The sequence below is a fragment of the Oncorhynchus gorbuscha genome, linkage group LG18 (genome assembly GCF_021184085.1).
Source record: "Oncorhynchus gorbuscha isolate QuinsamMale2020 ecotype Even-year linkage group LG18, OgorEven_v1.0, whole genome shotgun sequence".
In the NCBI taxonomy this organism is placed as follows: Eukaryota; Metazoa; Chordata; class Actinopteri; order Salmoniformes; family Salmonidae; genus Oncorhynchus; species Oncorhynchus gorbuscha.
The window spans coordinates 31,255,309-31,277,151 of record NC_060190.1 but is presented as its reverse complement, the minus strand read 5'-3'; the positions used below and the strand labels follow the sequence as shown (position 1 = coordinate 31,277,151).

The 21,843-nt window shown below is 41.9% G+C and overlaps 1 protein-coding gene across 5 annotated transcripts in view; it reads left to right on the top strand.

Moving 5' to 3' along the window:
- Nucleotides 1–21,843, top strand: part of raly (RALY heterogeneous nuclear ribonucleoprotein) — a 161,873-nt gene that overhangs the window by 65,831 nt on the left and 74,199 nt on the right. For all 5 annotated transcript variants that reach the window (XM_046312482.1, XM_046312481.1, XM_046312478.1 and 2 more), the window contains one exon: nucleotides 17,167–17,445. In XM_046312482.1, the coding sequence (XP_046168438.1) occupies nucleotides 17,190–17,445 (256 nt within the window). In that variant the 5' untranslated portion in view covers nucleotides 17,167–17,189. The remainder of the gene's footprint in view (nucleotides 1–17,166; nucleotides 17,446–21,843) is intronic.

Below are 21,843 nucleotides of genomic sequence, written 5' to 3'. Positions count from 1 at the left end.
CATTGGAATTTGATTTGAGGACTGCAGTCTTTGTTAATGAGGGCAAAATTCTGAAGTACTTTGTCTTCTGCTTTCTGGGGCATATGAAAGCAGCGACGGAACTGTCTTTGCCTCCTGCAGCAGATTTTTTAAAGAATCTCAGTACTCCCCGGGTCACGAACTTCAAAGCGCCAAAAACGGGATCCCTCTCCATACTGTCAACAGCCAGTCAATGCAGAAGACTGCAGCAAATGTCATTCGTGTCCCTGGATGTGTGTAGGAGTCGTGTAGGTGAGGGGAAGAAATTATCATAAATTACAATAGAGTACAGATTAATTTAACAGTCCATTAGCACACCATTAGATCAATCCACACCCATTAAAATTATAAATGATAATTATGAAGATAGTTATTTCTACATTGCAGAGAATAAAGTTAATTATTATTCAAATGAACACATGTAATGCAATTTCATGTTAAAATTATGTAATCAACCTCACATGAATGAAAATGGTTGAAGATGCTATCTTCCTCATTGAACACTGTCTATTTGTTTGTGAGCTCAATTCTATTTTTCAATTATCCTTTTTTTCTCTCTCACTGTAATTACACCTCCTTAATGGGAAGTCTGATAATGCCTGGACAGGAAGACAGGTTTTCAAGCAGAGACATTATTTTTCTATCTGTTTACGGTATCGATAGAAAGGTGTTGGAAAAGCTTCTTGTGGTTCTGTTTCAGCTCAAACTGTAGTAAATGATGTATTATGTCCTATATACAGATGAAGTCAGAAGTTTATATACACTTAGGTTTGAGTCATTAAAACTTGCTTTTCAACCACTCTTGTTAACAAACTATAGTTTTGTCAAGGCGGTTAGGACATCTACTTTGGGCATGACAAAAGTAATTTTTCCAACAATTGTTTACAGACAGATTATATCACGTATAACTCACTGTATCACAATTCCAGTGGGTCAGAAGTTTACATACACTAAGTTGACTGTGCCTTTAAACAGCTTGGAAAATTCCAGAGAAGTATGTCATGGCTTTAGAAGCTTCTGATAGGTTAATTGACATAATTTGAGTCAATTGGATGTGTACCTGTAGATGTTTTTCAAGGCCTACCTTCAAACTCAGTGCCTCTTTTCTTGACATCATGTGAAAATCAAAATAAATTAGAAAGACCTCTGGTTCAGTCTGGTTCATCCTTGGGAGCAATTTCCAAACGCCTGAAAGTACCACGTTCATCTGTACAAACAATAGTACGCAACTATAAACACCATGGGACCACGCAGCAGTCATACTGCTCAGGAAGGAGACGTGTTCTGTCTCCTAGATAGGAAGGTACTTTGGTGCGAAAAGTTCAAATCAATTCCAGAACAACAGCAAAGGACCTTGTGGAGATGCTGACAGAAGGCCTTACAAACCTGACAGGAGGCCTTACAAACCTGATTCAGTTACACCAGCTCTGTTGGGAAGCTTGTGGAAAGCTACCCAAAACATTTTAAACAAGTTAAACAATTTAAAGGCAATGCTACCAAATAAATAAATTTATTTTTGTCACATACACATGGTTAGCAGATGTTAATGCGAGTGTAGCGAAATGCTTGTGCTTCTAGTTCCGACAATGCAGTGATAACCAACAAGTAATCTAACTAACAATTCCAAAACTACTGTCTTATACACAGTGTAAGGGGATAAGGAACATAAGGATATATGAATGAGTGATGGTACAGAGCAGCATACAGTAGATGGTATCGAGTACAGTATATACATATGAGATGAGTGTGTAGACAAAGTAAACAAAGTGGCATAGTTAAAGTGGCTAGTGATACATGTGTTACATAAGGATGCAGTCGATGATGTAGAGTACAGTATATACATATGCATATGAGATGAATAATGTAGGGTAAGTAACATTATATAAGGTAGCATTGTTTAAAGTGGCTAGTGATATATTTACATCATTTCCCATCAATTCCCATTATTAAAATGGCTGGAGTTGGGTCAGTGTCAATGACAGTGTGTTGGCAGCAGCCACTCAGTGTTAGTGGTGGCTGTTTAACAGTCTGATGGCCTTGAGATAGAAGCTGTTTTTCAGTCTCTCGGTCCCAGCTTTGATGCACCTGTACTGACCTCGCCTTCTGGATGATAGCGGGGTGAACAGGCAGTGGTTCGGGTGGTTGATGTCCTTGATGATCTTTATGGCCTTCCTGTAACAACGGGTGGTGTAGGTGTCCTGGAGGGCAGGTAGTTTGCCCCCGGTGATGCATTGTGCAGTCCTCACTACCCTCTGGAGAGCCTTACGGTTGAGGGCGGAGCAGTTGCCGTACTAATTGAGTGTATGTAAACTTCTGACCCACTGGGAATGTGATGAAAGAAAACATTCTCTGCTATTATTCTGACATTTCACATTCTTAAAATTAAGTGGTGATCCTGACTTAAGACAGGGAATTTTTATCAAATGATAGGAAATTATTAAACGTCAGGAATTGTGAAAAACGGAGTTTAAATGTATTTGCCTCAAGTGTATGTAATCTTCCGACTTCAACTGTATGCGGCAGGGTCTACAGAAAATCACGGATTACAAAGGGAAAACCAGCCACGTTGTGGATACTAACGACTTGCTCCCGGACAAGCTAAACACCTTCTTCACCCATTTTGAGGATAACACAGTGCCAACGACACGTCCCACTCCCAAGGGCTGTGGGCTCTCATTCTCCGTGGCCAACGTGAGTAAGACAATTAAGTGCGTTAACCCTCACAAAGCTGTCATCCGCAGAGCATGCGAAGACCAGCTGGCTGGGGTGTTTACGGACATATTCAATCTTTCTCTATCCCAGTCTGCTGTCCCCACCTGCTTCAAGATGTCCACCATAGTTCCTGTACCCAAGAATGCAAATGTAACTGAACTAAATGACTATCGCCGCGTAGCTCTCACTTCTGTTTTCATGAAGTGCTTTGAGAGGCTAGTTAAGGATCATATCACCTCCACCTTACCTGACACCCTAGATCCACAGACGATAGAATCGCACTGCATACTGCCGTGTTCCATCGGAACAAAATGAATACCTATCTAAGAATGCTGTTCATTGACTATAGCTCAGCCTTCAACAACATAGTACCCTCCAAGCTCATCACCAAGCTTGGGTCCCTGGTTCTACTTACACATGATCATCTGATCATTTATCACTCCAGTGTTAATCTGCTAAATTGTAATTATTCGCCTACCTCCTTATGCCTTTTGCACACAATGTACTGTATATAGACTCTGTTTTTCTACTGTGTTATTGACTTGTTTATTGTTTACTCCACGTGTAACTCTGTGTTGTTGTTTGTTCACACTGCTATGCTTTATCTTGGCCAGGTCGCAGTTGTAAATGAGAACTTGTTCTCAACTAGCCTATCTGGTTAAATAAAGGTGAAAAAAGGTCTCATAAGCAAGTATTTCAAGGTAAAGTCTAAACCAGATGTAATCGGTACATATGACAAATACAATTTAATTTGATTGATTTGAATGTTTTTTCTATGGCTGTACCATAGCCAATATTCCAACAGAACCTTAAGGTAGGCACAGATTTATCCCAAAACCAGTACTGTATCTAGAACAGTGGCTCCCAAACTGTGGTGCGCAAGGTGTCAGCAGGACGTTAAATGGTTTTAAACTTACTATTGAAAGTTGTAATAGTAGAATGCACAAGGTGCCATTTCGAAATTGGGTAGTGTATCATCAGTATCTCTTGTCATGTTAGTCACACCTTAGAGAGCCATTTATAACTTGTCAGAAATGTCTAGATCAATTAGCTCATGTCAGCTGTTTTTTATTTCGTTTTTTTAGACCATATACAGTATATTGTTGCATTTTTTTTTGTCACTCAAATATCACATGAATACGCATTAGACATGGCAAAATGTATAGAATTGCAAGAAAAGTACCTTTAAAACAAAATAATTTTCTTTGCACCACATGAAAGGTGTGGAATTACAGGAAATAATATTGAAACCTGCAAAATTCTCTACGCCAATAAGAGGGGTGTGAACAGTTTGTGTCATGAACAGTGCTTGTGCCCATAGAAATAGACTTGGCGTGCGCCAATATTGGAAGGGGGGCCCCGAGTGAAAACATTTGGGAACCCCTGATCTAGAACACTCTGTCATAAAGCATTAGTACCATTTCAATGGTAATTAAAAAGGCTAATTAAAAAGAGCATAACATTCAGGGTATGGATTACCCTTAGTCTGTGTTTAAGAAATGACAAAGTGAATTTAATTAATTAATTTGTTAATTTGTTTAATGCATCCTCATACTTAACTTTGAGCTGCAGATACTGAAAAACATCCTCCGCTTAACTACTTAGGGTCTTTGTCTTGTACCTATCAAGCGAAAACATCACAGAGAAGACCTCTGATTCACTGAGAGAGATATTTAAGAGCCCTCAGTCAATGGATGTACAAGGGGCCGAGCACCCAGCCTTGTGATGCCGCCTTCCCATTCATTATCACCCAGTACTCCCAACCGCCTCAATCATTTTGCTCTCCTCCTATTGTTTCCTGGTGATGAACGAGCAACAGAGGCTCTAATCTATCTGCAGGGCAGCTCCATTTATCCACGCGGCTGAAAAATAGATGGTATATGAAGTGTAATTTGGTGCCATTGCCCGGCCCTGTCCCTGTGGATGTGTCAGCGCCGGTTTGATTAAATCCCCTTTATAGGAAATCAATACTTTCTTCATTAGGCCTCTCCATTCAACAATCCAGCCTTCTTCATAAACATCAAACCCATGTGGGTAAAATGGAGAAGAGAAATGGGTGGAATCAGCCACTCCTATTCACTCTGGCTTTCTCCCTCTTCCCCTATTCCCTCAGTCATAACCACCCCCGTCCTCATTCCCCTCTCATTGTTCCCACGCTACTGGAGTGGAGTAAGCAAGCTCAGAAAAGATCAATAGCAGAAATGCTAATTCTCACCAGAGAAAAGGTCTCAGAGAGGGCCTTGTAAGGGCCTGTAAACCATACACTCTTAGAAAAAGTTTTTTTTGTCAGTGCCCATTGGTGAATCCTTTTGGGTTCCATGTAGAACCCTTTGTGTAACCAAAAAGGGTTCTGCAAAGTGTTATCCTATGTGGACAGCCGGAGAGCCCTTTTAGGTTCTCGATAGCACCTTTTTTTTTCTAAGAGTGTACTAATGAACAAGGAAGAAGCCTTTGAGAAATATTGCAACCAAACAGCAAATCCCAGCCAAGTGGATAGATCAGACGCAGAGGAACGAATATCACATTAGGTAGCATTGACATTCAATACAGTCAAATTATTTTGTGAACAGCTGGTCAGCTAGCCAGTTAATTCTTCCTATGTTCTTTGGGCAGGGGACCTGAGTCGAATCATTTTAAAGGCCGGGAGGGCGTATGACATTTTTTATTTATCCTCCCTTGCTGATAAAGAGACGGCTAGCTCTGGCCACGCTTCCGCCAGGGCTGTTTTAATGTTTTCAAGTGTCACCTGCTGTCAATTTAAATTTGAGGAGAGAAGCTCCCTGGAGGCTAATTTGCTGTTGTAGTGGCTACGCGCTAGCGAATGGCAGCACCCATGCCTGGTGCCTCCCCGTCACTCTCTATCTCTCCCACATAATCTCTTCCTTCAGTCCTTCATCCCCTTATGGTGAAATGTTCTACTTTTGCCGATTGCATTGAAACTTCAGCCACCTACTGTATAGCCTGCCAAAAAAATGCCTGGTTACACCAACCCCCAAAGGAGAAAAAAACAAGCTTATTTATCATCCCTTGTTATCCTGAAAGTGGTGTGAAACAGGATATCACATATCACAGAGGCCCTAATTTCAAATCAAATCAAATTGTATTGGTCACATACACACATTTAGTAGATGGTTATCAAAATGCTTGTGTTCCTAGCTCCAACAGTGCAGTAGTATCTAACAATTCACAACAACACACACATCTAAAGGAAAAATAATGGAATTAAGAAAAATCTAAATATTAGATTGAGCAATGTTGGAGTGGCATTGACTTAGAATAAGACTATAATAAATACAGTATATAGATATGAAATGAGTAAAGCAGTATGTAAACATTATTAAAGTGACTAGTGTTCCATTATTAAAGTGGCCAGTGATTCCAAGTATATAGGGTAGCAGCCTCCAAAATGCAGGGTTGAATAACCGGGTGAAAGCCGGCTAGTGATGGCTATTTAACAATCTGACGGTCTTGAGGTAGAAGCTGTTTTTCAGTCTCTCGGTCCCAGCTTTGATGCACCTGTACTGACTTCGCCTTCTGAATGTTAGCGTGGTGAACAGGCCGTGGCTTGGGGTGTTGATGTCCTTGATAATCTTTTTGGCCTTCCTGTGACATCGGGTGCTGTAGGTGTCCCGGTAGAACCCTTTTGGAGAGCCCTGCGTTTGCCGGCTGTGCAGTTGCCGTACCAGGTAGTGTTACAGCCCGACAGGATGCTCTAAATTGTGCATCTGTAAAAGTTTGTGAGGGTTATAGGGGCCAAGCCAAATTTCTTCAGCCTCCTGGGGTTGATGAGGCGCAACAGCGCCTGTCTGTGTGGGTGGACCATTTCAGTTTGTCAGTGATGTGTACGCCGAGGAACTTACAGCTTTCCACCTTCTCCACTGCGGTTCCGTCGATGTGGATAGGGAGGTGCTCACTCTGCTTTTTCCTGAAATCCATGATCAGCTCCTTTTTTGTTGATGTTCAGTGAGAGGTTATTTTCCTGGCACCACACTCCCAGGGACCTCACCTCTTCCCTGTAGACTGTCTCGTCATTGTTGATAATCAGGCCTACTACTGTTGTGTCGTCTACAAACTTGATGATTGAGTTGGAGGCGTGCGTGGCCATTACAGTCATGGGTGAACAGGGAATACAGGAGGAGGCTGAGCACGCACCCTTGTGTGGCCCCTGTGTTGAGGATCAACGAAAAGGAGATGGTGTTTCCTATCTTCACCACCTGGGGCCAGCCCGTCAGGATGTCCAGGATCCAGTTGCACAGGGTGGGGTTCAGACCCAGGGCTTCAAGCTTAATGATGAGCATTGAGGGTACAATGGTGTTGAATACTGAGCTATAGTCGGTCAATGAAGAGCATTCTTACATAGGTATTCCTCTTGTCCAGATGGGATAGGGCAGTGTGCACTGCGATGGCAATTATAACGTCTGTGGATCTATTGGGGCGGTAAGCAAATTTATGTGGGTCTAAGGCCGGGAGCCTTGCGAGGGTTAACACGCTTAAATGTCTGACTCACGGTCGGCCATGGAGAAGGAGAACCCACAGTTCTTGGTAGCGGGCCGCATCGGTGGTAGTGTATGATCCTCAAAGCGGGCAAAGAAGGTGTTTAGCTTGTCTGGAAGCAAGACGTCGATGTTCGCGACGTGGCTGGTTTCCCCTTTGTAGTATGTGATTGTCTGCCAGAGACGTCTCGTTTCTGAGCCGTTGAATTGCAACTCCACATTGTCTCTGTATTGACGTTTTCCCTGTTTGACTGCCTGACGTTTTGCGCAAATGCTGCCATCTATCCACGGTTTCTGGTTTGAGTAGGTTTAATAGTCACAGTGGGTACAGCATCTCCTGTACAACTCAGTCACCATATCCGTGTATTTGTCGATATTATCTCAGAGGCTACCCAGAACATATCCCGGGTAACAAACCCTTGTTGGTGATTGCTTGAATTGATACAGTAAGTACTGACCCATTTCACAAGGTGACGTCTTAACACACCTACAGGGAGCTCCAAAAGTTTTTAGGACAGTGACACATTTTGTTGTTGTTTTGGCTCTGTACTCCAGCACTTTGGAATAATGATGAGTGAGAAAGTTAGAAGCTCAAGGTTAGCATTTTGGGGGGGATATGATATTTATGCCTCTAACTTTCTCACTCATCAAAAGGTAGCATCCACTTTAATGTAGAAATGTTTAGAAACCTATTCTTACTTAGAATAAAAGTGACTCCAAAATGACACAATACATTATTTACCATTAATTTCTATTGGGCACAAAATTATCTGAAACAATTATCCAAAACAATCACCAAATGCCTCCAAAAAATGTGTAGAATTCCAAGCTTGATGTAGTCCTTGCGTGCTGTGAATATGGTATCAAATACTTAACTTTTTACTACTTTAATACACATACTGTACAAGTGAATTTGTCCCCCTTCCTTTGGTCACCTAAAATGTACAAAAGGTGCTGTAATTTCTAAACGGTTCACCAAATGTGGATGAAAATACCCTGAAATTTAATGTTCTGGTGTACGGTGTGAAATCAATAACAAACGTGTCACTGTCCCAACACATTTGGAGCTCACTGTATGTTCATTTGAAAATGTCATTTTAAAATAGATGCCTCTTATAACATGAAGGGTAAATTGACCTGCGCTAACACGTCTTGCTGGCTATTCCTGTGTGAAGTGGGTTGAACCACAGGTAGAGACTCTGGCCTATCTAAAGTGCATGCCTGCAATGCCCCTGCAGATGTTGAGTGTGTTACTGGGGTTTTTGTATGTTGCACTAGCAGGCCTCCTCTAGCACACAGGTCTGTGTGTGGCCGCTACTCCTACTGCCCACCTCACACCACCACACACACCACCCTTACTGCCTTACACACACCACACACACCACCCCTACTGCCTGACACACACCTCCCCTACTGCCTGACACACCACACTACCACCCCTACTGCCTGACACACACCTCCCCTACTGCCTGACACACACCACACACACCACCCCTCCTGCCTGTGCTAGTAAAGGCCACGCACCATTAAAGCTGGATGAACACAGATAAGCAGAAGAGAGAGAAACAGGAAAATGGCTGCAGGGACAAACTTGCTGCGAATATCAGAGATTGTGATGGAAATTAATTCTGCCAGCGAGGGAGGGCAGGCGAGGAAAGTGAAGAAAATCAGTGGCAGCGGTTTTTCGGCTGTGTTAGGGGGAGGAAATGCAGTGAGGCAGCATGGCCCCTGGGCTAGCTGAAGGGCCCTTCGTACTGGAACTCAATTATGCATCAGTCTGGTGATCCATTGAACATGGTCGCAGCTATGCTAATGGTTTATCAAGTTGCCCAGCTGCAGCCCCCGGCCACGGCACTGTGTCTGCGGAAAGGTCCCTCTTCCCAGGCAACATTAGAAATGTATTGGTGGTTGGGAAACGTGCATCTAATTAATGTTTTTGGAGCACGGTGCAAACTTGTGCAGAAGGTTCGCCCCGTTCTGGTGTGATGGAAAAGCTGGTATTTGGAATAGAATGCCTGTCAGTTTATATGTGGATAATGGCAGAAATAATATGAACAGAATATGTAGAAAGATGTCGCGGGAATAAAAAAATGCATTTTTAGACCTACTGGAATTTACGTGTGAGTTTTGAAAAGAACAGCAAACAATACTAGATTAATCCCCATGTCAGCGACATTGCAAACATTGCTGATTTGTTCTCTAGACAAAATAAAATATTCAGTGCTACAACTGTCCTTGGAGGACAGTCAAAAGATTCATGTTGTATTGCTCAACAGTGTGTAATGTTGTTTACCTCCCTTGGTTTGACCTTTTACACAGTCAACATATAGACTGTCGCTGTTCGATAGACACATGAAAACATATTAAAAGTACAGCGGTGCTGGGCTGGGCCATAGTGTAAATGGCTGCAGGTATTAGCAATATATTTCCTGCTTGCCTGACAACGGTGGCAATGGGTGTCAGCACTTCCTATTGGCAGAAGAGAGACCCAATAACTCAAAGGAAGAAAACAATCAATACACCCCCACCTCTGTTGTTCTGCTGGCGGTTTCACAACAGAATATGATGGACTGTGACCTTCATGCCTGTGCCGCTCTGCTAGAGCTTGCTAATTATTGTGCAAATGATAGCGGAGAGGCCGGTAATAAGCAAGACATCACATTCTGACAGGGAATTAGGATCTACCAGCCCCACCACCTTAGCTCTATTGTGGAAGAGTGCTATTACACATTTATTAAGCCCTTCGCTGTTATCTCGGGAAGGACATGTACCTTCTGGGGTGACTTATATTTGTTTTTCTCAGGTGCCAAGACACTTTGGGATATATGGGGCTTTGCACTGACCTGCTTTAGTGTCATCTAAGGGTATGAACAATGATTTATATATACACTAGATGACATACAGGGGGGGCTGTTTTGAAGCCAATGTGCCTCCATATTGGTACTCCCCCACCGTTGTAAAAAAATGCTTGTTTATTCTATTGCAGATAAAATTATGCATACTTTTAAAAATCTAATAAAACATGACAAAATATATTAAAACGTTTCCTTAAAGTATATGTATATTTTTAAGTATTTAAGAAATACTTAAATACAATTTTAATTGAAACTCTGTAGAATTCCATTCATTTTTGTGGAGGTCTGCTCCTTCCGGGGAGTGCCAATATGGCCAACTGGTGGCTTCAAAGCCTCTCATTGGCAAATACATAGCATCCGCAATGCAGGGTATATATACATCACTGGGTACGACCTTGAAAGGAATATGAGCCTTAGATTTTGTTCCCACATTGCTTCTATGTCACGTTCTGACCTTAGTTCATTTGTTATGTCTTTTGTTTTAGTATGGTCAGGTCGTGAGTTGGGTGGGTTGTCTATGTTAGTTTTTCTATAATTTGCTATTTCTGTGTCTGGCCTGGTATGGTTCTCAATCAGAGGCAGCTGTCAATCATTGTCCCTGATTGAGAACCATATTTAGGGAGCCTGTTTTCTATTGTGTTTCGTGGTCATTATTTTCTGTTTTCTGTTGTGTGTCTGCACCAGCCAGAACTGTTTTCGGTCGTTTCTCTTTGTTATTTTTGTTATTTCCGTGTTCATTTTTGTTATTTCCGTGGTCACTCTGACAGAACTCTAGAGTTCCTCTGTGGAGATTAGAGAACCTTCCAGAAGGACAACCATCTTTGCTGCACTCCACCAGTCAGGCCTTTATGGTAGAGTGGCCAGACGGAAGCCACTCCTCAGTAAAAGGCACATGACAGCCCGCTTGGAGTTTGCCAAATTGCACCTAAAGAGTCTCAGATCATGAGAAACAAGATTCTCAGGTCTTATAAAAGATTTATAAAGATTTAACTCTTTGCCCTGAATGCCAAGCATCATGTCTGGAGGAAACCTCACACCATTCCTACAGTGAAGCATGGTGGTGGCAGCATCATGCTGTGTTTTCTTTCAGTGGCAGGGACTGGGAGAAGTCAGGATTGAGGCAAAAAAGTACAGCAAAGCTCCCGAGAGCTCAGGACCTCAGACTGGGACAACGACAGGACAACGACCATAAGCATACAGCCACGACAGCGCAGGAGTGGCTTTGGAACAAGTTTCTGAATGTCCTTGAGTGGCAGAGCCAGAGTCCAGACTTGAACCCAATCAAACATCTCTTGGGAGACCGGGGCGGCAGTGTGGCCTAGTGGTTAGAGCATTGGACTAGTAACCGGAAGGTTGCGAGTTCAAACCCCCGACCTGAACAGGGGCAGAACACTGTTCCCAGGCCGAACACTGTTCCCAGGCCGTCATTGAAAATAAGAATTTGTTCTTAACTGACTTGCCTGGTTAAATAAAGGTAATATTTAAATAAATAAAAAAATAGCTGTGCAGCAACGCTCCCCATCCAACCTGACAGAGCTTGAGAAGAATGGAAGAAACTCCCCAAATACAGGTGTGCCAAGCTTGTAGCGTCATACCCAAGAAGACTTGACGCTGTAATTGCTGCAAAAGGTGCTATAACAAAGTACTGAGTATTAAATGACGGCCATAGGTGGCACACAATTGGCCCAGCATCGTCCGGGTAAGGGGAGGGTTTGGCCGGGATCGGCCGTCATTGTAAAATAAGAATTAGTTCTTAACTGACTTGCCGAGTTAAATAAAGATTAAATAAATAAAAATATTTAAAAAGTAAAGGGTCTGAAGAAATGTAATATTTGGCTATTTTGTTTTATAAATTAGCAACAATTTTAAAAAATGATTTTTGCTTTGTCATTATGTGGTATTGTGTGTAGATTGTGTAGATTGACGAGTAAAAATTTGTTTTAATCAATTTTAGAATAAGGCCGTAACGTAACAGACATTGCCTCCCAGAGCTCTCCACACAGACACACAGGAGGCCGGGGAGCAGCTTCACACTGTTCTGTTCAATAGAATCAACTTTAGTCCTTTCAACTCTTGTCTTTAAGTCCTTTTTTGTTCTGTTACACACTCAATTTACATACTGTAGAATTCTGAATCTCTCAAAATGCAACGCCTATAGTCAGAGTGCGAATTACACCACGGCATGAGGGGGTCTCTATATTTAAAAAAAAATGATGGGCCTATTAGTAAAGATGGTATTTAAACGGTAAAAATGAATGACCTTTTAATGTGTCACACAACATTTCATTATTTTTTCATCTGATTGTCAAACAAATCACTTCAAAAAGTAGGCTTCCTGTGCATGTTCATCCACTCCAAAATAATTCCAGCATCCAAACGGCATGTATACTCGCGCCATTTGATTAATGGAAATAGACTTCTGTTTACAAAACACCAAAAAGTGTGCCCACTGACATTCAGCGATTGCCATTGATTAGGCCTACATTAATTGATGCATCTTCCTGACAAATGTTTTAAAAATTTGCTGCCTGAAAAGTCAGAAAACCTGAAATGTGGCTGAAACTGTCCTAGTTAAAATAGGATGGTCACATGTATAAGGGCACAAGGTGAGACCCAAATGCAGGCACAGGAGCAGATGGTTGAGCTCCGATATTTATTATAACAAAGGAAGTAGGCAAAGGCAGGTCGGGGCAAGAGTTCATTAACCAGGTCAGAATCCAAACAGTACCAGGTGATAGGAAGTCTCGAGGTCAGGCCAGGCATGGATCAGAAACCAGATTTGAGTCCAGAACATTACAAGGGGATAGGCCGGCTGGTAGTCAGAACAGGAGTGGTCAGGCAGGCAACGGTCGAAACCAGGAGGACTATCACATGGACAGGTGAACCAGATCACGGTGTGACAAGATGATACTTATTAGACTAGGCTACAATGTGTATTACCATGAACTTCAAAAAGGCCTACCGGTAGCCAGTGATATTGTGGTAAATAAAATGGTTGGTGAACTGATTCGCGGTAAAAAAAAAAATCCATAATTCATGAGTTAATGCTTGGAGTCTCCACAGATTGTGTGACATAAAACAATACCTTTCCTTCATTACATTAATGACATTTATGACAGTGTTATTTGTCATTAATTACAACATCGAACTAAACCCTGTACGAATCATGGATCTTGGAGATCTTGGAAAATACACTGTATGTCAGAGTCGTGTGTAAAGGTGGCAGAGAATCAAACTGAGTGTAATGGAGTTATTTAATAACAATAAACGAAACATACTCCAGACACCTAATGTAACAATAAACAAAGAGGGTACGAGGACCTGTCGCGCACCAATACAAAAACAACACAACACTGAATGACAAACCATCTCTGACAAAGACATGAGGTGAAACAGAGGGTTAAATACACAACAGGTAATGAATGGGATTGAAACCAGGTGTGTAGGAAGACAAGACAAAACCAATGGAAAATGAAAAATGGATCAATGATGGCTAGAAGACCGGTGACGTCGACCACCGAGCACCGCCCGAACAAGGAGAGGATTCGACTTCGGTAGAAGTCGTGACACTATAACTACGCCTACGTAACATGTCATTACTTTTCACCGTGAAAACAGTTTTTATGGGCACAGAAATCAAAAATAATGTAAGCCTATGTAAGCCAATATGAAATGCTTCTAACTGAGCGTTAACCTCTTCTAGCTGAAATAGTAATCTACAGTGCATTCGGACCACTCAATTTTTTCCACATTTTGTTACCAATTCTAAAATTGATTACATTGTTTTTTCGTCCCTTATAAATCAACACACAATACCCCATAATGACAAAGAAAAAACAGGTTTGTAGAAATATTTGTAAATGTATAAAAAAACTAACCTGAAATATCACATTTACATAAGTATTCAGACCCTTTACTCAGTACTTTGTTGAAGCACCGTTGGCAGCGATTACAGCCTTGAGTCTTCTTGGGTATGACGCTACAAGTTGGCACACCTGTATTTGGGGAGTTTCTCCCATTGTTCTCCGCAAATCCTTTCAAGCTCTGTTAGGTTGAATGGGGATCGTCGCTGCACAGCTATTTTCAGTTATCTCCAGAGATGTTCAATCTGGCTGGCCCACTCAAGGACATTCAGAGACTTGTCCCAAAGCCACTCATGGGTTGTCTTGGCTGTGTGCTTATGGCCGTTGTCCTGTTGGAAGGTAAACCTACCATAAAGGCCTGATTGGTGGAGTGCTGCAGAGATGGTTGTCCTTCTGGAAGGTTCTCCCATCTCCACAGAGGAACTCTGGAGCTCTGTCAGAGTGACCATCGGATCCTTGGTCACCTCCCTGACCAAGGATCTTCTCCTCCGATTGCTCAGTTTGGCCGGGCGGCCAGCTCTAGGAAGAGTCGTAGTGGTTCCAAACTTCTTCAATTTAAGAATGATGGAGGCCACTGTGTCCTTGGGGACCTTCAGTGCTCTAGACATGTTTTGGTACCCTTCCCCAGATCTGTGCCTCGACACAATCCTGTCTCGGAGCTCTACGGATAATTCCTTCAACCTCATGGCTTGGTTTTTCTCTGACATGCACTCTCAACTGTGGGACCTTATATAGACAGGTGTGTGCCTTTTAGAAATCATGTCCAATCAAATGAATTTACCACAAGTTGTAGGAACATCAAGGATAATCAATGGAAACAGGATGCACCTGAGCTCAATTTTGAGTCTCATAGCAAAGAGTCTGAATACTTATGTAAATAAGGTATTTCTAATAACCTGTTTTCACTTTCTCATTATGGAGTATTGTGTGTAGAATGATACTTATTTAAATCAATTTTAAAATAAGGCTATAGCGTACCAACATTTGGTAAAAGGAAAGGGGTCTGAAAACTTTCCTGAATGCACCGTACAGTCATTAAAATATAGCCTACTTGTTGGATGGATTGGATGCACATTGGTGTCTAGCTGTAGGCTAGTTGTCTCGTGATATTGTTGACCATCATCAAGTGATCCAGGAAAGAAAACAAATATTGATACAAAATAATAAAGCTAAATAAACGGTCTACTACTTCTGGCCACGGATGGCACGGAAAACACCAGTAGCCTATTTGCGTGCACCAACAAACAGCTGACTGACAAAAGCAAACGATGATAAATTAACAGATACATCTAATGTATTGGAATTAGGGCTATTTTTTTTATCAAGGCAGCATGGAAAACAAATGGCGAAAATAAGGAAGTACAAAGGAAAATCTATGCTTAAAGTAGCTCAGTTGAAGCCAAAATTCAGCACTACTTAGTGGACAGAGCCGCCACATAGAAATAAATGGTTTAAACCATGATGGAGAGGTGGGGGTGGTAGTTTCACTTGGAAGCTTTTATTTTCATATTTACCACTACATCTAAAACAAATAGGAGAATGGTTCAATTAGCATTATTTCGAGACTCCCCCAAAAGTTAGACTTTGTTGTATTTAGGGGAGTTAATGTCTCATTCAGGGATCTGAGTCCCCCCTGGCTCCCCCATAATTTGCAACCTATAGTAACAGTAAAACTGACAGTACTGGGTGACTCTTGGAACTTAGTTTTCAAATAACTGTGTCTGCAAACCCACTGTGCACAGATGTCAATTTAATGTCTATTACACACTTTGGTTCAACATAATTTAATTGAAATGACGTGGAAAAAACATTGATTCAAACAGTGTGTGCCCAATTCATTTTTTTACATGTTTTATTTCACCTTTATTTAACCAGGTAGGCTAGTTGAGAACATGTTCTCATTTACAACTGCGACCTGGCCAAGATAAAGCAAAGCAGTGCAACACAAACAACAACACAGAGTTACACATGGAATAAACAGACATACAGTCAATAACACAATAGAGAGAAAAAAGTCTATATACAGTGTGTGCAAATGAGGTAAGATAAGGGAGGTACGGCAATAAATAGGCCATAGTGGCAAAATAATTACAATTCAGCAATTAAACACTGGAGTGATAGATGTGTAGAAGATACTGGGGTGCAAATAAGCACAAAAAATAACATTATGGGGATGAGGTAGTTGGATGGGCTATTTACAGATGGGCTGTGTACAGGTGCAGTGATCTGTGAGATGCTCTGACAGCTGGAGCTTAAAGTTAGTGAGGGACATATGGGTCTCCAGCTTAAGTAATTTTTGCAATTCGTACCAGTCATTGGCAGCAGAGAACTGGAAGGAAAGGCGGCCAAAGGAGCAATTGGCTTTGAGGGTGACCAGTGAAACATACCTGTTGGAGAGCGTGCTACGGCTGGGTGCTGCTATGGTGACCAGTGAGTTGAGATAAGGTGGGACTTTCCCTAGCAAAGACTTATAGATGACCTGGAGCCAGTGGGTTTGGTGACGAATATGAAGCGAGGGCCAGCCAACGAGAGCATACATGAAGCAAAGGAGGGTAGCATATGTGGCTTTGGTGAAGCAACGGATGGCACTGTGACAGACTGCATCCAGTTTGCTGAGTAGTGTTGGAGGCTATTTTGTAAATGACATCGCCGAAGTAAAGGATCGGCAGGATAGTCAGTTTTACGAGGGTATGTTTAGCAGCATGAATCAAGGATGCTTTGTTGCGAAACAGGAAGCCAATTCTAGATTTAATTTTGGATTGGAGATGCTTAATGTGAGCCTGGAAGGAGAATTTACAGTCTAACCAGACACCTAGGTATTTGTAGTTGTCCACATCTTCTAAATCAGAACCATCCAGAGTACTGATGCAGGGCGGGCGGGCAGCGATCGTTTGAAGAGCATGCATTTAGTTGCAATGGGAAGTGACAGAAGTCTGTTAAGTGATGGCAACCTTGATGTTATTTGGTTTTCTTTTGTCCATCATTATCGATTGTTGAAAGGAATTCTGCATATCTTGTCTAGTATTTCTCTATTAACTCATAGCACCTCATTAAACCAACCCAGTTTGTGCTCGCAGCAAGTAGAATATCTACCACAGCAAAACATCCACCAGGGGACTTACAGTATAATTCCAAAACAAACAAAAAAAATTGAAGTGCAACTTATCATCCAAAGAAAAGGAACTTACAATTTTTGTTTATCATCCTTTTCCCCCCTCATCGCAGATATTTTGAGGTTCCTAACCAAGATGTCTCTGAAGGTTCAGACCAGCAACGTCACGAACAAGAACGACCCCAAGTCCATCAACTCACGCGTGTTCATCGGTAACCTCAACACAGCGGTGGTGAAGAAGATGGATGTGGAGACCATCTTCTCGAAATATGGCCGCATGCTGGGCTGCTCTGTGCACAAGGGCTACGCCTTTGTCCAGTACGCCAGCGAGAGGCATGCCAGTGGGGCTGTTATTGGGGAAAACGGACGAATGCTGGCGGGACAGACTTTGGGTGAGTCCTGTTTGGGTTCTTCTCTCATTCGTCTGAATAGTGAAAAGTACCCAGCTAGCACATAACGTTCTAAGAACCATATGTTTCTTAGAGTTTGGTGAGAGCGTGGTTGACCTATGGTTATGTTTGCATACAACCTTCCCACAACTTTCTGGGAATTGTGCATGATAGTTGCTTGGTTTAGGAACATTCTCAGCCAGTGCTTCATTTGTAAATCGGGAGGTGCCGGAACAAAAATTGAGCTCGAAAGGGGGGTGACCTGGGGAGCTCTGATGGACCAAAATGCATGAAAACAAAAATCACCTTTATAAAGAAGCATTGCATGCATATCATCTCATTTGCGTTGTAGCCTAGAGCAGTAGGGTAGAGGCACTTACAGAAGTTGCATACATGGAGAATATTTTTTTGTGGCCTAGGATCTGGGAAAATGTTGGCCTTGCATTTCATGCAATTCTACATAATAAAACATTTGGCATAATATTTTTTTATGCCGCGTTCGAAACAACTGGGAATTCGGAACTGGGAAATCTCCAACTTCAGTGCATTCAAGACAGCTGGGAACTGTCAATCAACTCGGAATTCCAAGTTGGGAACTCGGGCCTCTTTCCAGAGCTCCAGCTTTCCGACCTGAAGTTAACTGACGTCATGAATCGACCTAGTTTTTTCTGAGTTCCCAGTTATCTTGAAAGCACCTTAATACCGCACAAATGATCAAAATGACAGGCTACTTTGACACTGACTAACTGAGAATCTAATAATGAACCTTGTCTTGAATCCATCAATAGCCTAGGTGTGTGGAGACATGTAGACTACAATATGAGGAAGAAATTATAGTCATAAAAATACTTTCCAGTTTCACTGACTCACCCAATGATGTGTAGCTCACTTGCTGGTGATGGCCCATGCACTCGTTCTAAAAGCCTCTCTCTTTCTTGTTTTACTTTGTAAAATAATATTTGGAAGTTGATGAAATATTTCAGTAGCCTACAGCAGACAAATTGGGGTTGTCTCTTTTCAGAAGGAGCCATTTGCCTTCCAACCTGTGTTTTTCCACGATTGTATTTGAAATATTGTGAAAGGCCTGTTTTGTTTGCATGCTGTTTGTTCACAGACAGATTTGACCTGTGTTCCCTACTGTAGTCTATGCCTTGTTATTGGGCTACACTCCACAGCTAGGCTATTTTTTAAAGAAGCTATTGATCTTCTGTGGTTAAATTATAGGCTTTGTCATGGTGTAGTAGGCTATTCTGAATTATTTTTTAGTAGGTGTAGTAGGCTATTCTGAATTATTTATTTCAATAAATCAGGGGTACTGAAGCTCCACCATAAGCATACGGGCGGCTATGATTTCTATAAGGAAATAAATAATGAAGTGCAACGCTTGAGCGATGAGAGTTGCGGACTCATGTCAATCAGAGAGAGAGAGATCATAGAAAGTGAATCTCATTCTAATTCTGTGAGTGATACAGACTCGCTTCTCACACAGCCATGGCCACGCGTTGGTCTCAAACATAGGTTACAATGTTGCGCAAACAATAAGCCCGGGCCGGCCCAACCCAAATCAACTCTTAGAATATCAGGCCCAGGCTAAAAATGTACTTTTGTTTTTGAAAATTGAAAATGTTTTTTTTCTTGGTGGCAGAAGAATGAACGAAAAGGCAACTCAAATGAACTTTAAATGCTTTTATTATAATTTTTACATTGCAAAAAGTTACAATAATTAGGTACCGGATCCGGCCAAATATGTTCCAGAATGAAACAGTCCAAAACGGACAGGTCCCAGATCCTGTTCCAGCAGGATCCAGCTCAAATTAAACACTGTTCTCAGCACATGGTAACTCTTAATAGAGAGCTTGTAATTACATTACTTTAAAATAAAATTTCCTAAAGGTTAAAACATGGTTAAATTTCATTTCCATTTTAGTATGTACCCCATGTATAATTCAGCAGCCTTGGCTACAGTTCGGCCATGTTTATTTTGGCCTTGCATCAACTACCTCTGGGAATGAGAGAGCAGAGAGAGCTTCTGGGCCAGAGCTAAGAGCAGTGGGTATATAAACCACTCTTACGGCGCTCCCTGTAGTCCTTATCAGGCCTTTGAAGAGTGGTGCTTGTTATCAGAGTATTGATCTCAATGGAACATGGAGATTAACCTCCTGGCTGTGTGGTGAGCCACAGAGGAATACCAGCACAGACTACACTGCACTGGGAATCATTTAATTCCCTGCTACTGGTTTTCTGGTAAAGCTTCATCCCCCCCATTACACAGAGCACCAGCTGGACAGTTTCAGGGAACTAAATGTGAGTGTCGGAAAAGACCAGAAAAGTCACATTGGGCAGTATTTTGATTTGTCGTGAATTTTTATACATTTATTTATATACATTTTTTTCCTCCCAATGAGTGATTTACTGAAAAGAGATGTGTGCACTTGACTCTGAATTGGGCCTAAAGAGATTGTTATCAAATAGATATCACTCTTCTTAGCTACACATCATCTCTCATGATGCACTACTTTGGGCATAATCCTATATAGTGAATAGGGTGCCATTTGGGAAGCAGACATACTGTTGCTAGCCACTGCAGTAAATTGCTTGACTAGTCCACTTATGCAGGCTACACAGCTTTACACATCTCACCTCTGTATCACATAACGCTCAGGATACCGCTTATTAACTAGCAGCTGGAAACTTTGTCCTCCAAAATTAGATCTAGGTTAATCAGCTGTGGCATGGGCTGCTGTAACCACCGGTAATGTACCCCGGCAACAGGGCCTTTGCTGCCCTTCATGCAGATAGATGAGGGGCAGGCCGGGGCCAGGTGTTGACTCTGCAGGTGCCCATACCCAGCTAGCACATAACGTTCTGAGAACCATATGTTTCTTAGAACTTGGTGAGAGCGTTGTTGTCCTATGGTTATTTTGAATGGGAATGGTGCAGGATAGTGCTCAGCTCATAATGACAAAAAACTTTACTTTAACCAAACATTTCCTAAAAGTTCAAACATGGTTACATTTAATATAAATGTTGGTAATGTTCTAGGAACGTTCTCCAACTAGTTTGACATTGTTGTTGTAAAACAAATATATATATATTGGAATTTCAGTACTTCAGCATAACGTTTCCTACTGGTTTCCTCATGGTTCTATTTAAAGTCATGTTCTAAAATTGTACTTTAAGAAAACTTTCCATTAAAAAAACACAAGAAAACGTTAGTAAGTTTAGAGAATGTTATTTACAAACTCATTATTTCTCAGAACGTTAACAAAACGTCCCATAAAAAAACAAAAATGTACATTCCCACAACTTCCAAGGAACCAAATGTGCTAGCTGGGTAGGATCACAGGGGGAATCAGAGAGGGCTTAAAGTGCTCACTGGCTCGTGCCAACTCTGCTTTCAAAGACCCTGGTCCCGGCAGACCGAAATACTCGGACATGCCAACAGAGACACAAACACACATGCACAGTCACATAAACAAAGACTTTCAAAGATGCACACAACCTGATGCACACACACACAAAAACACGCACCTACTCATATATATACACACACACACTACTGAAAAACACACCACACACAATCTGCAACATATAGACTGTAGGCTCACACCTACTCTCTCTCGCAAACACACACACACTCACAACACAGCTCGTTCACGTCACAGTCAAGTTAACAGGCTTTCAGTGTGGAGCGAGGCCCCAGCGTACACCTCACAGCCTCATCCTTAATCCCCACACGGTGGGTGTGCCCAGAGAGCACAATCAGGATTGTGTCCACAGGAGCCAGAGAGAGTGACAGCTAGGGATCAGGCCACTGATGCTAGCTTTAGCTACATTCCAGTGGAAGGAGAGACAGAGAGAGGCAGAGCATGGCTAAACACCTCCCTCTGGTGGAGATGGTAGGCCTGCACAAACATCAAGGTTGTCAGGCATTTATGTTGCCCTTTTATGGCTAGACAGATCTAGAATCAGCTTCCCCTCCCCAATACTAATTTTAATCATTAGTAGAGAAAATGCTAAACTGACCCAAGATCATCATGTAGCCTTCTGTCGCGTTCAATCAAACATTTTTTGATCATTGTTGAGTGGTCCCTGGGTACCATCGCGAATATGGGATTTGAACAGAAGCAACAGGGTGTCTACAAATGATGTAACAAACGCGTCTAAATATTATCGTTGTCTGAAAAGCATTGACTAAACAATGTTTTGTACTGATGGAAAATAAAGGACTTCACAACTTTATTCCTCAATTTCACCTTTTATTGTAAAAGATAAATGATAAACTTCATCATCCAATCATTACACGGAACACATTCACAGCCAAATTACTCCATGAACCAGTTTAAATTACAGGATGTATTGACAGAAAACAAAACATAAGTTAGACTTGTTTACAATGCA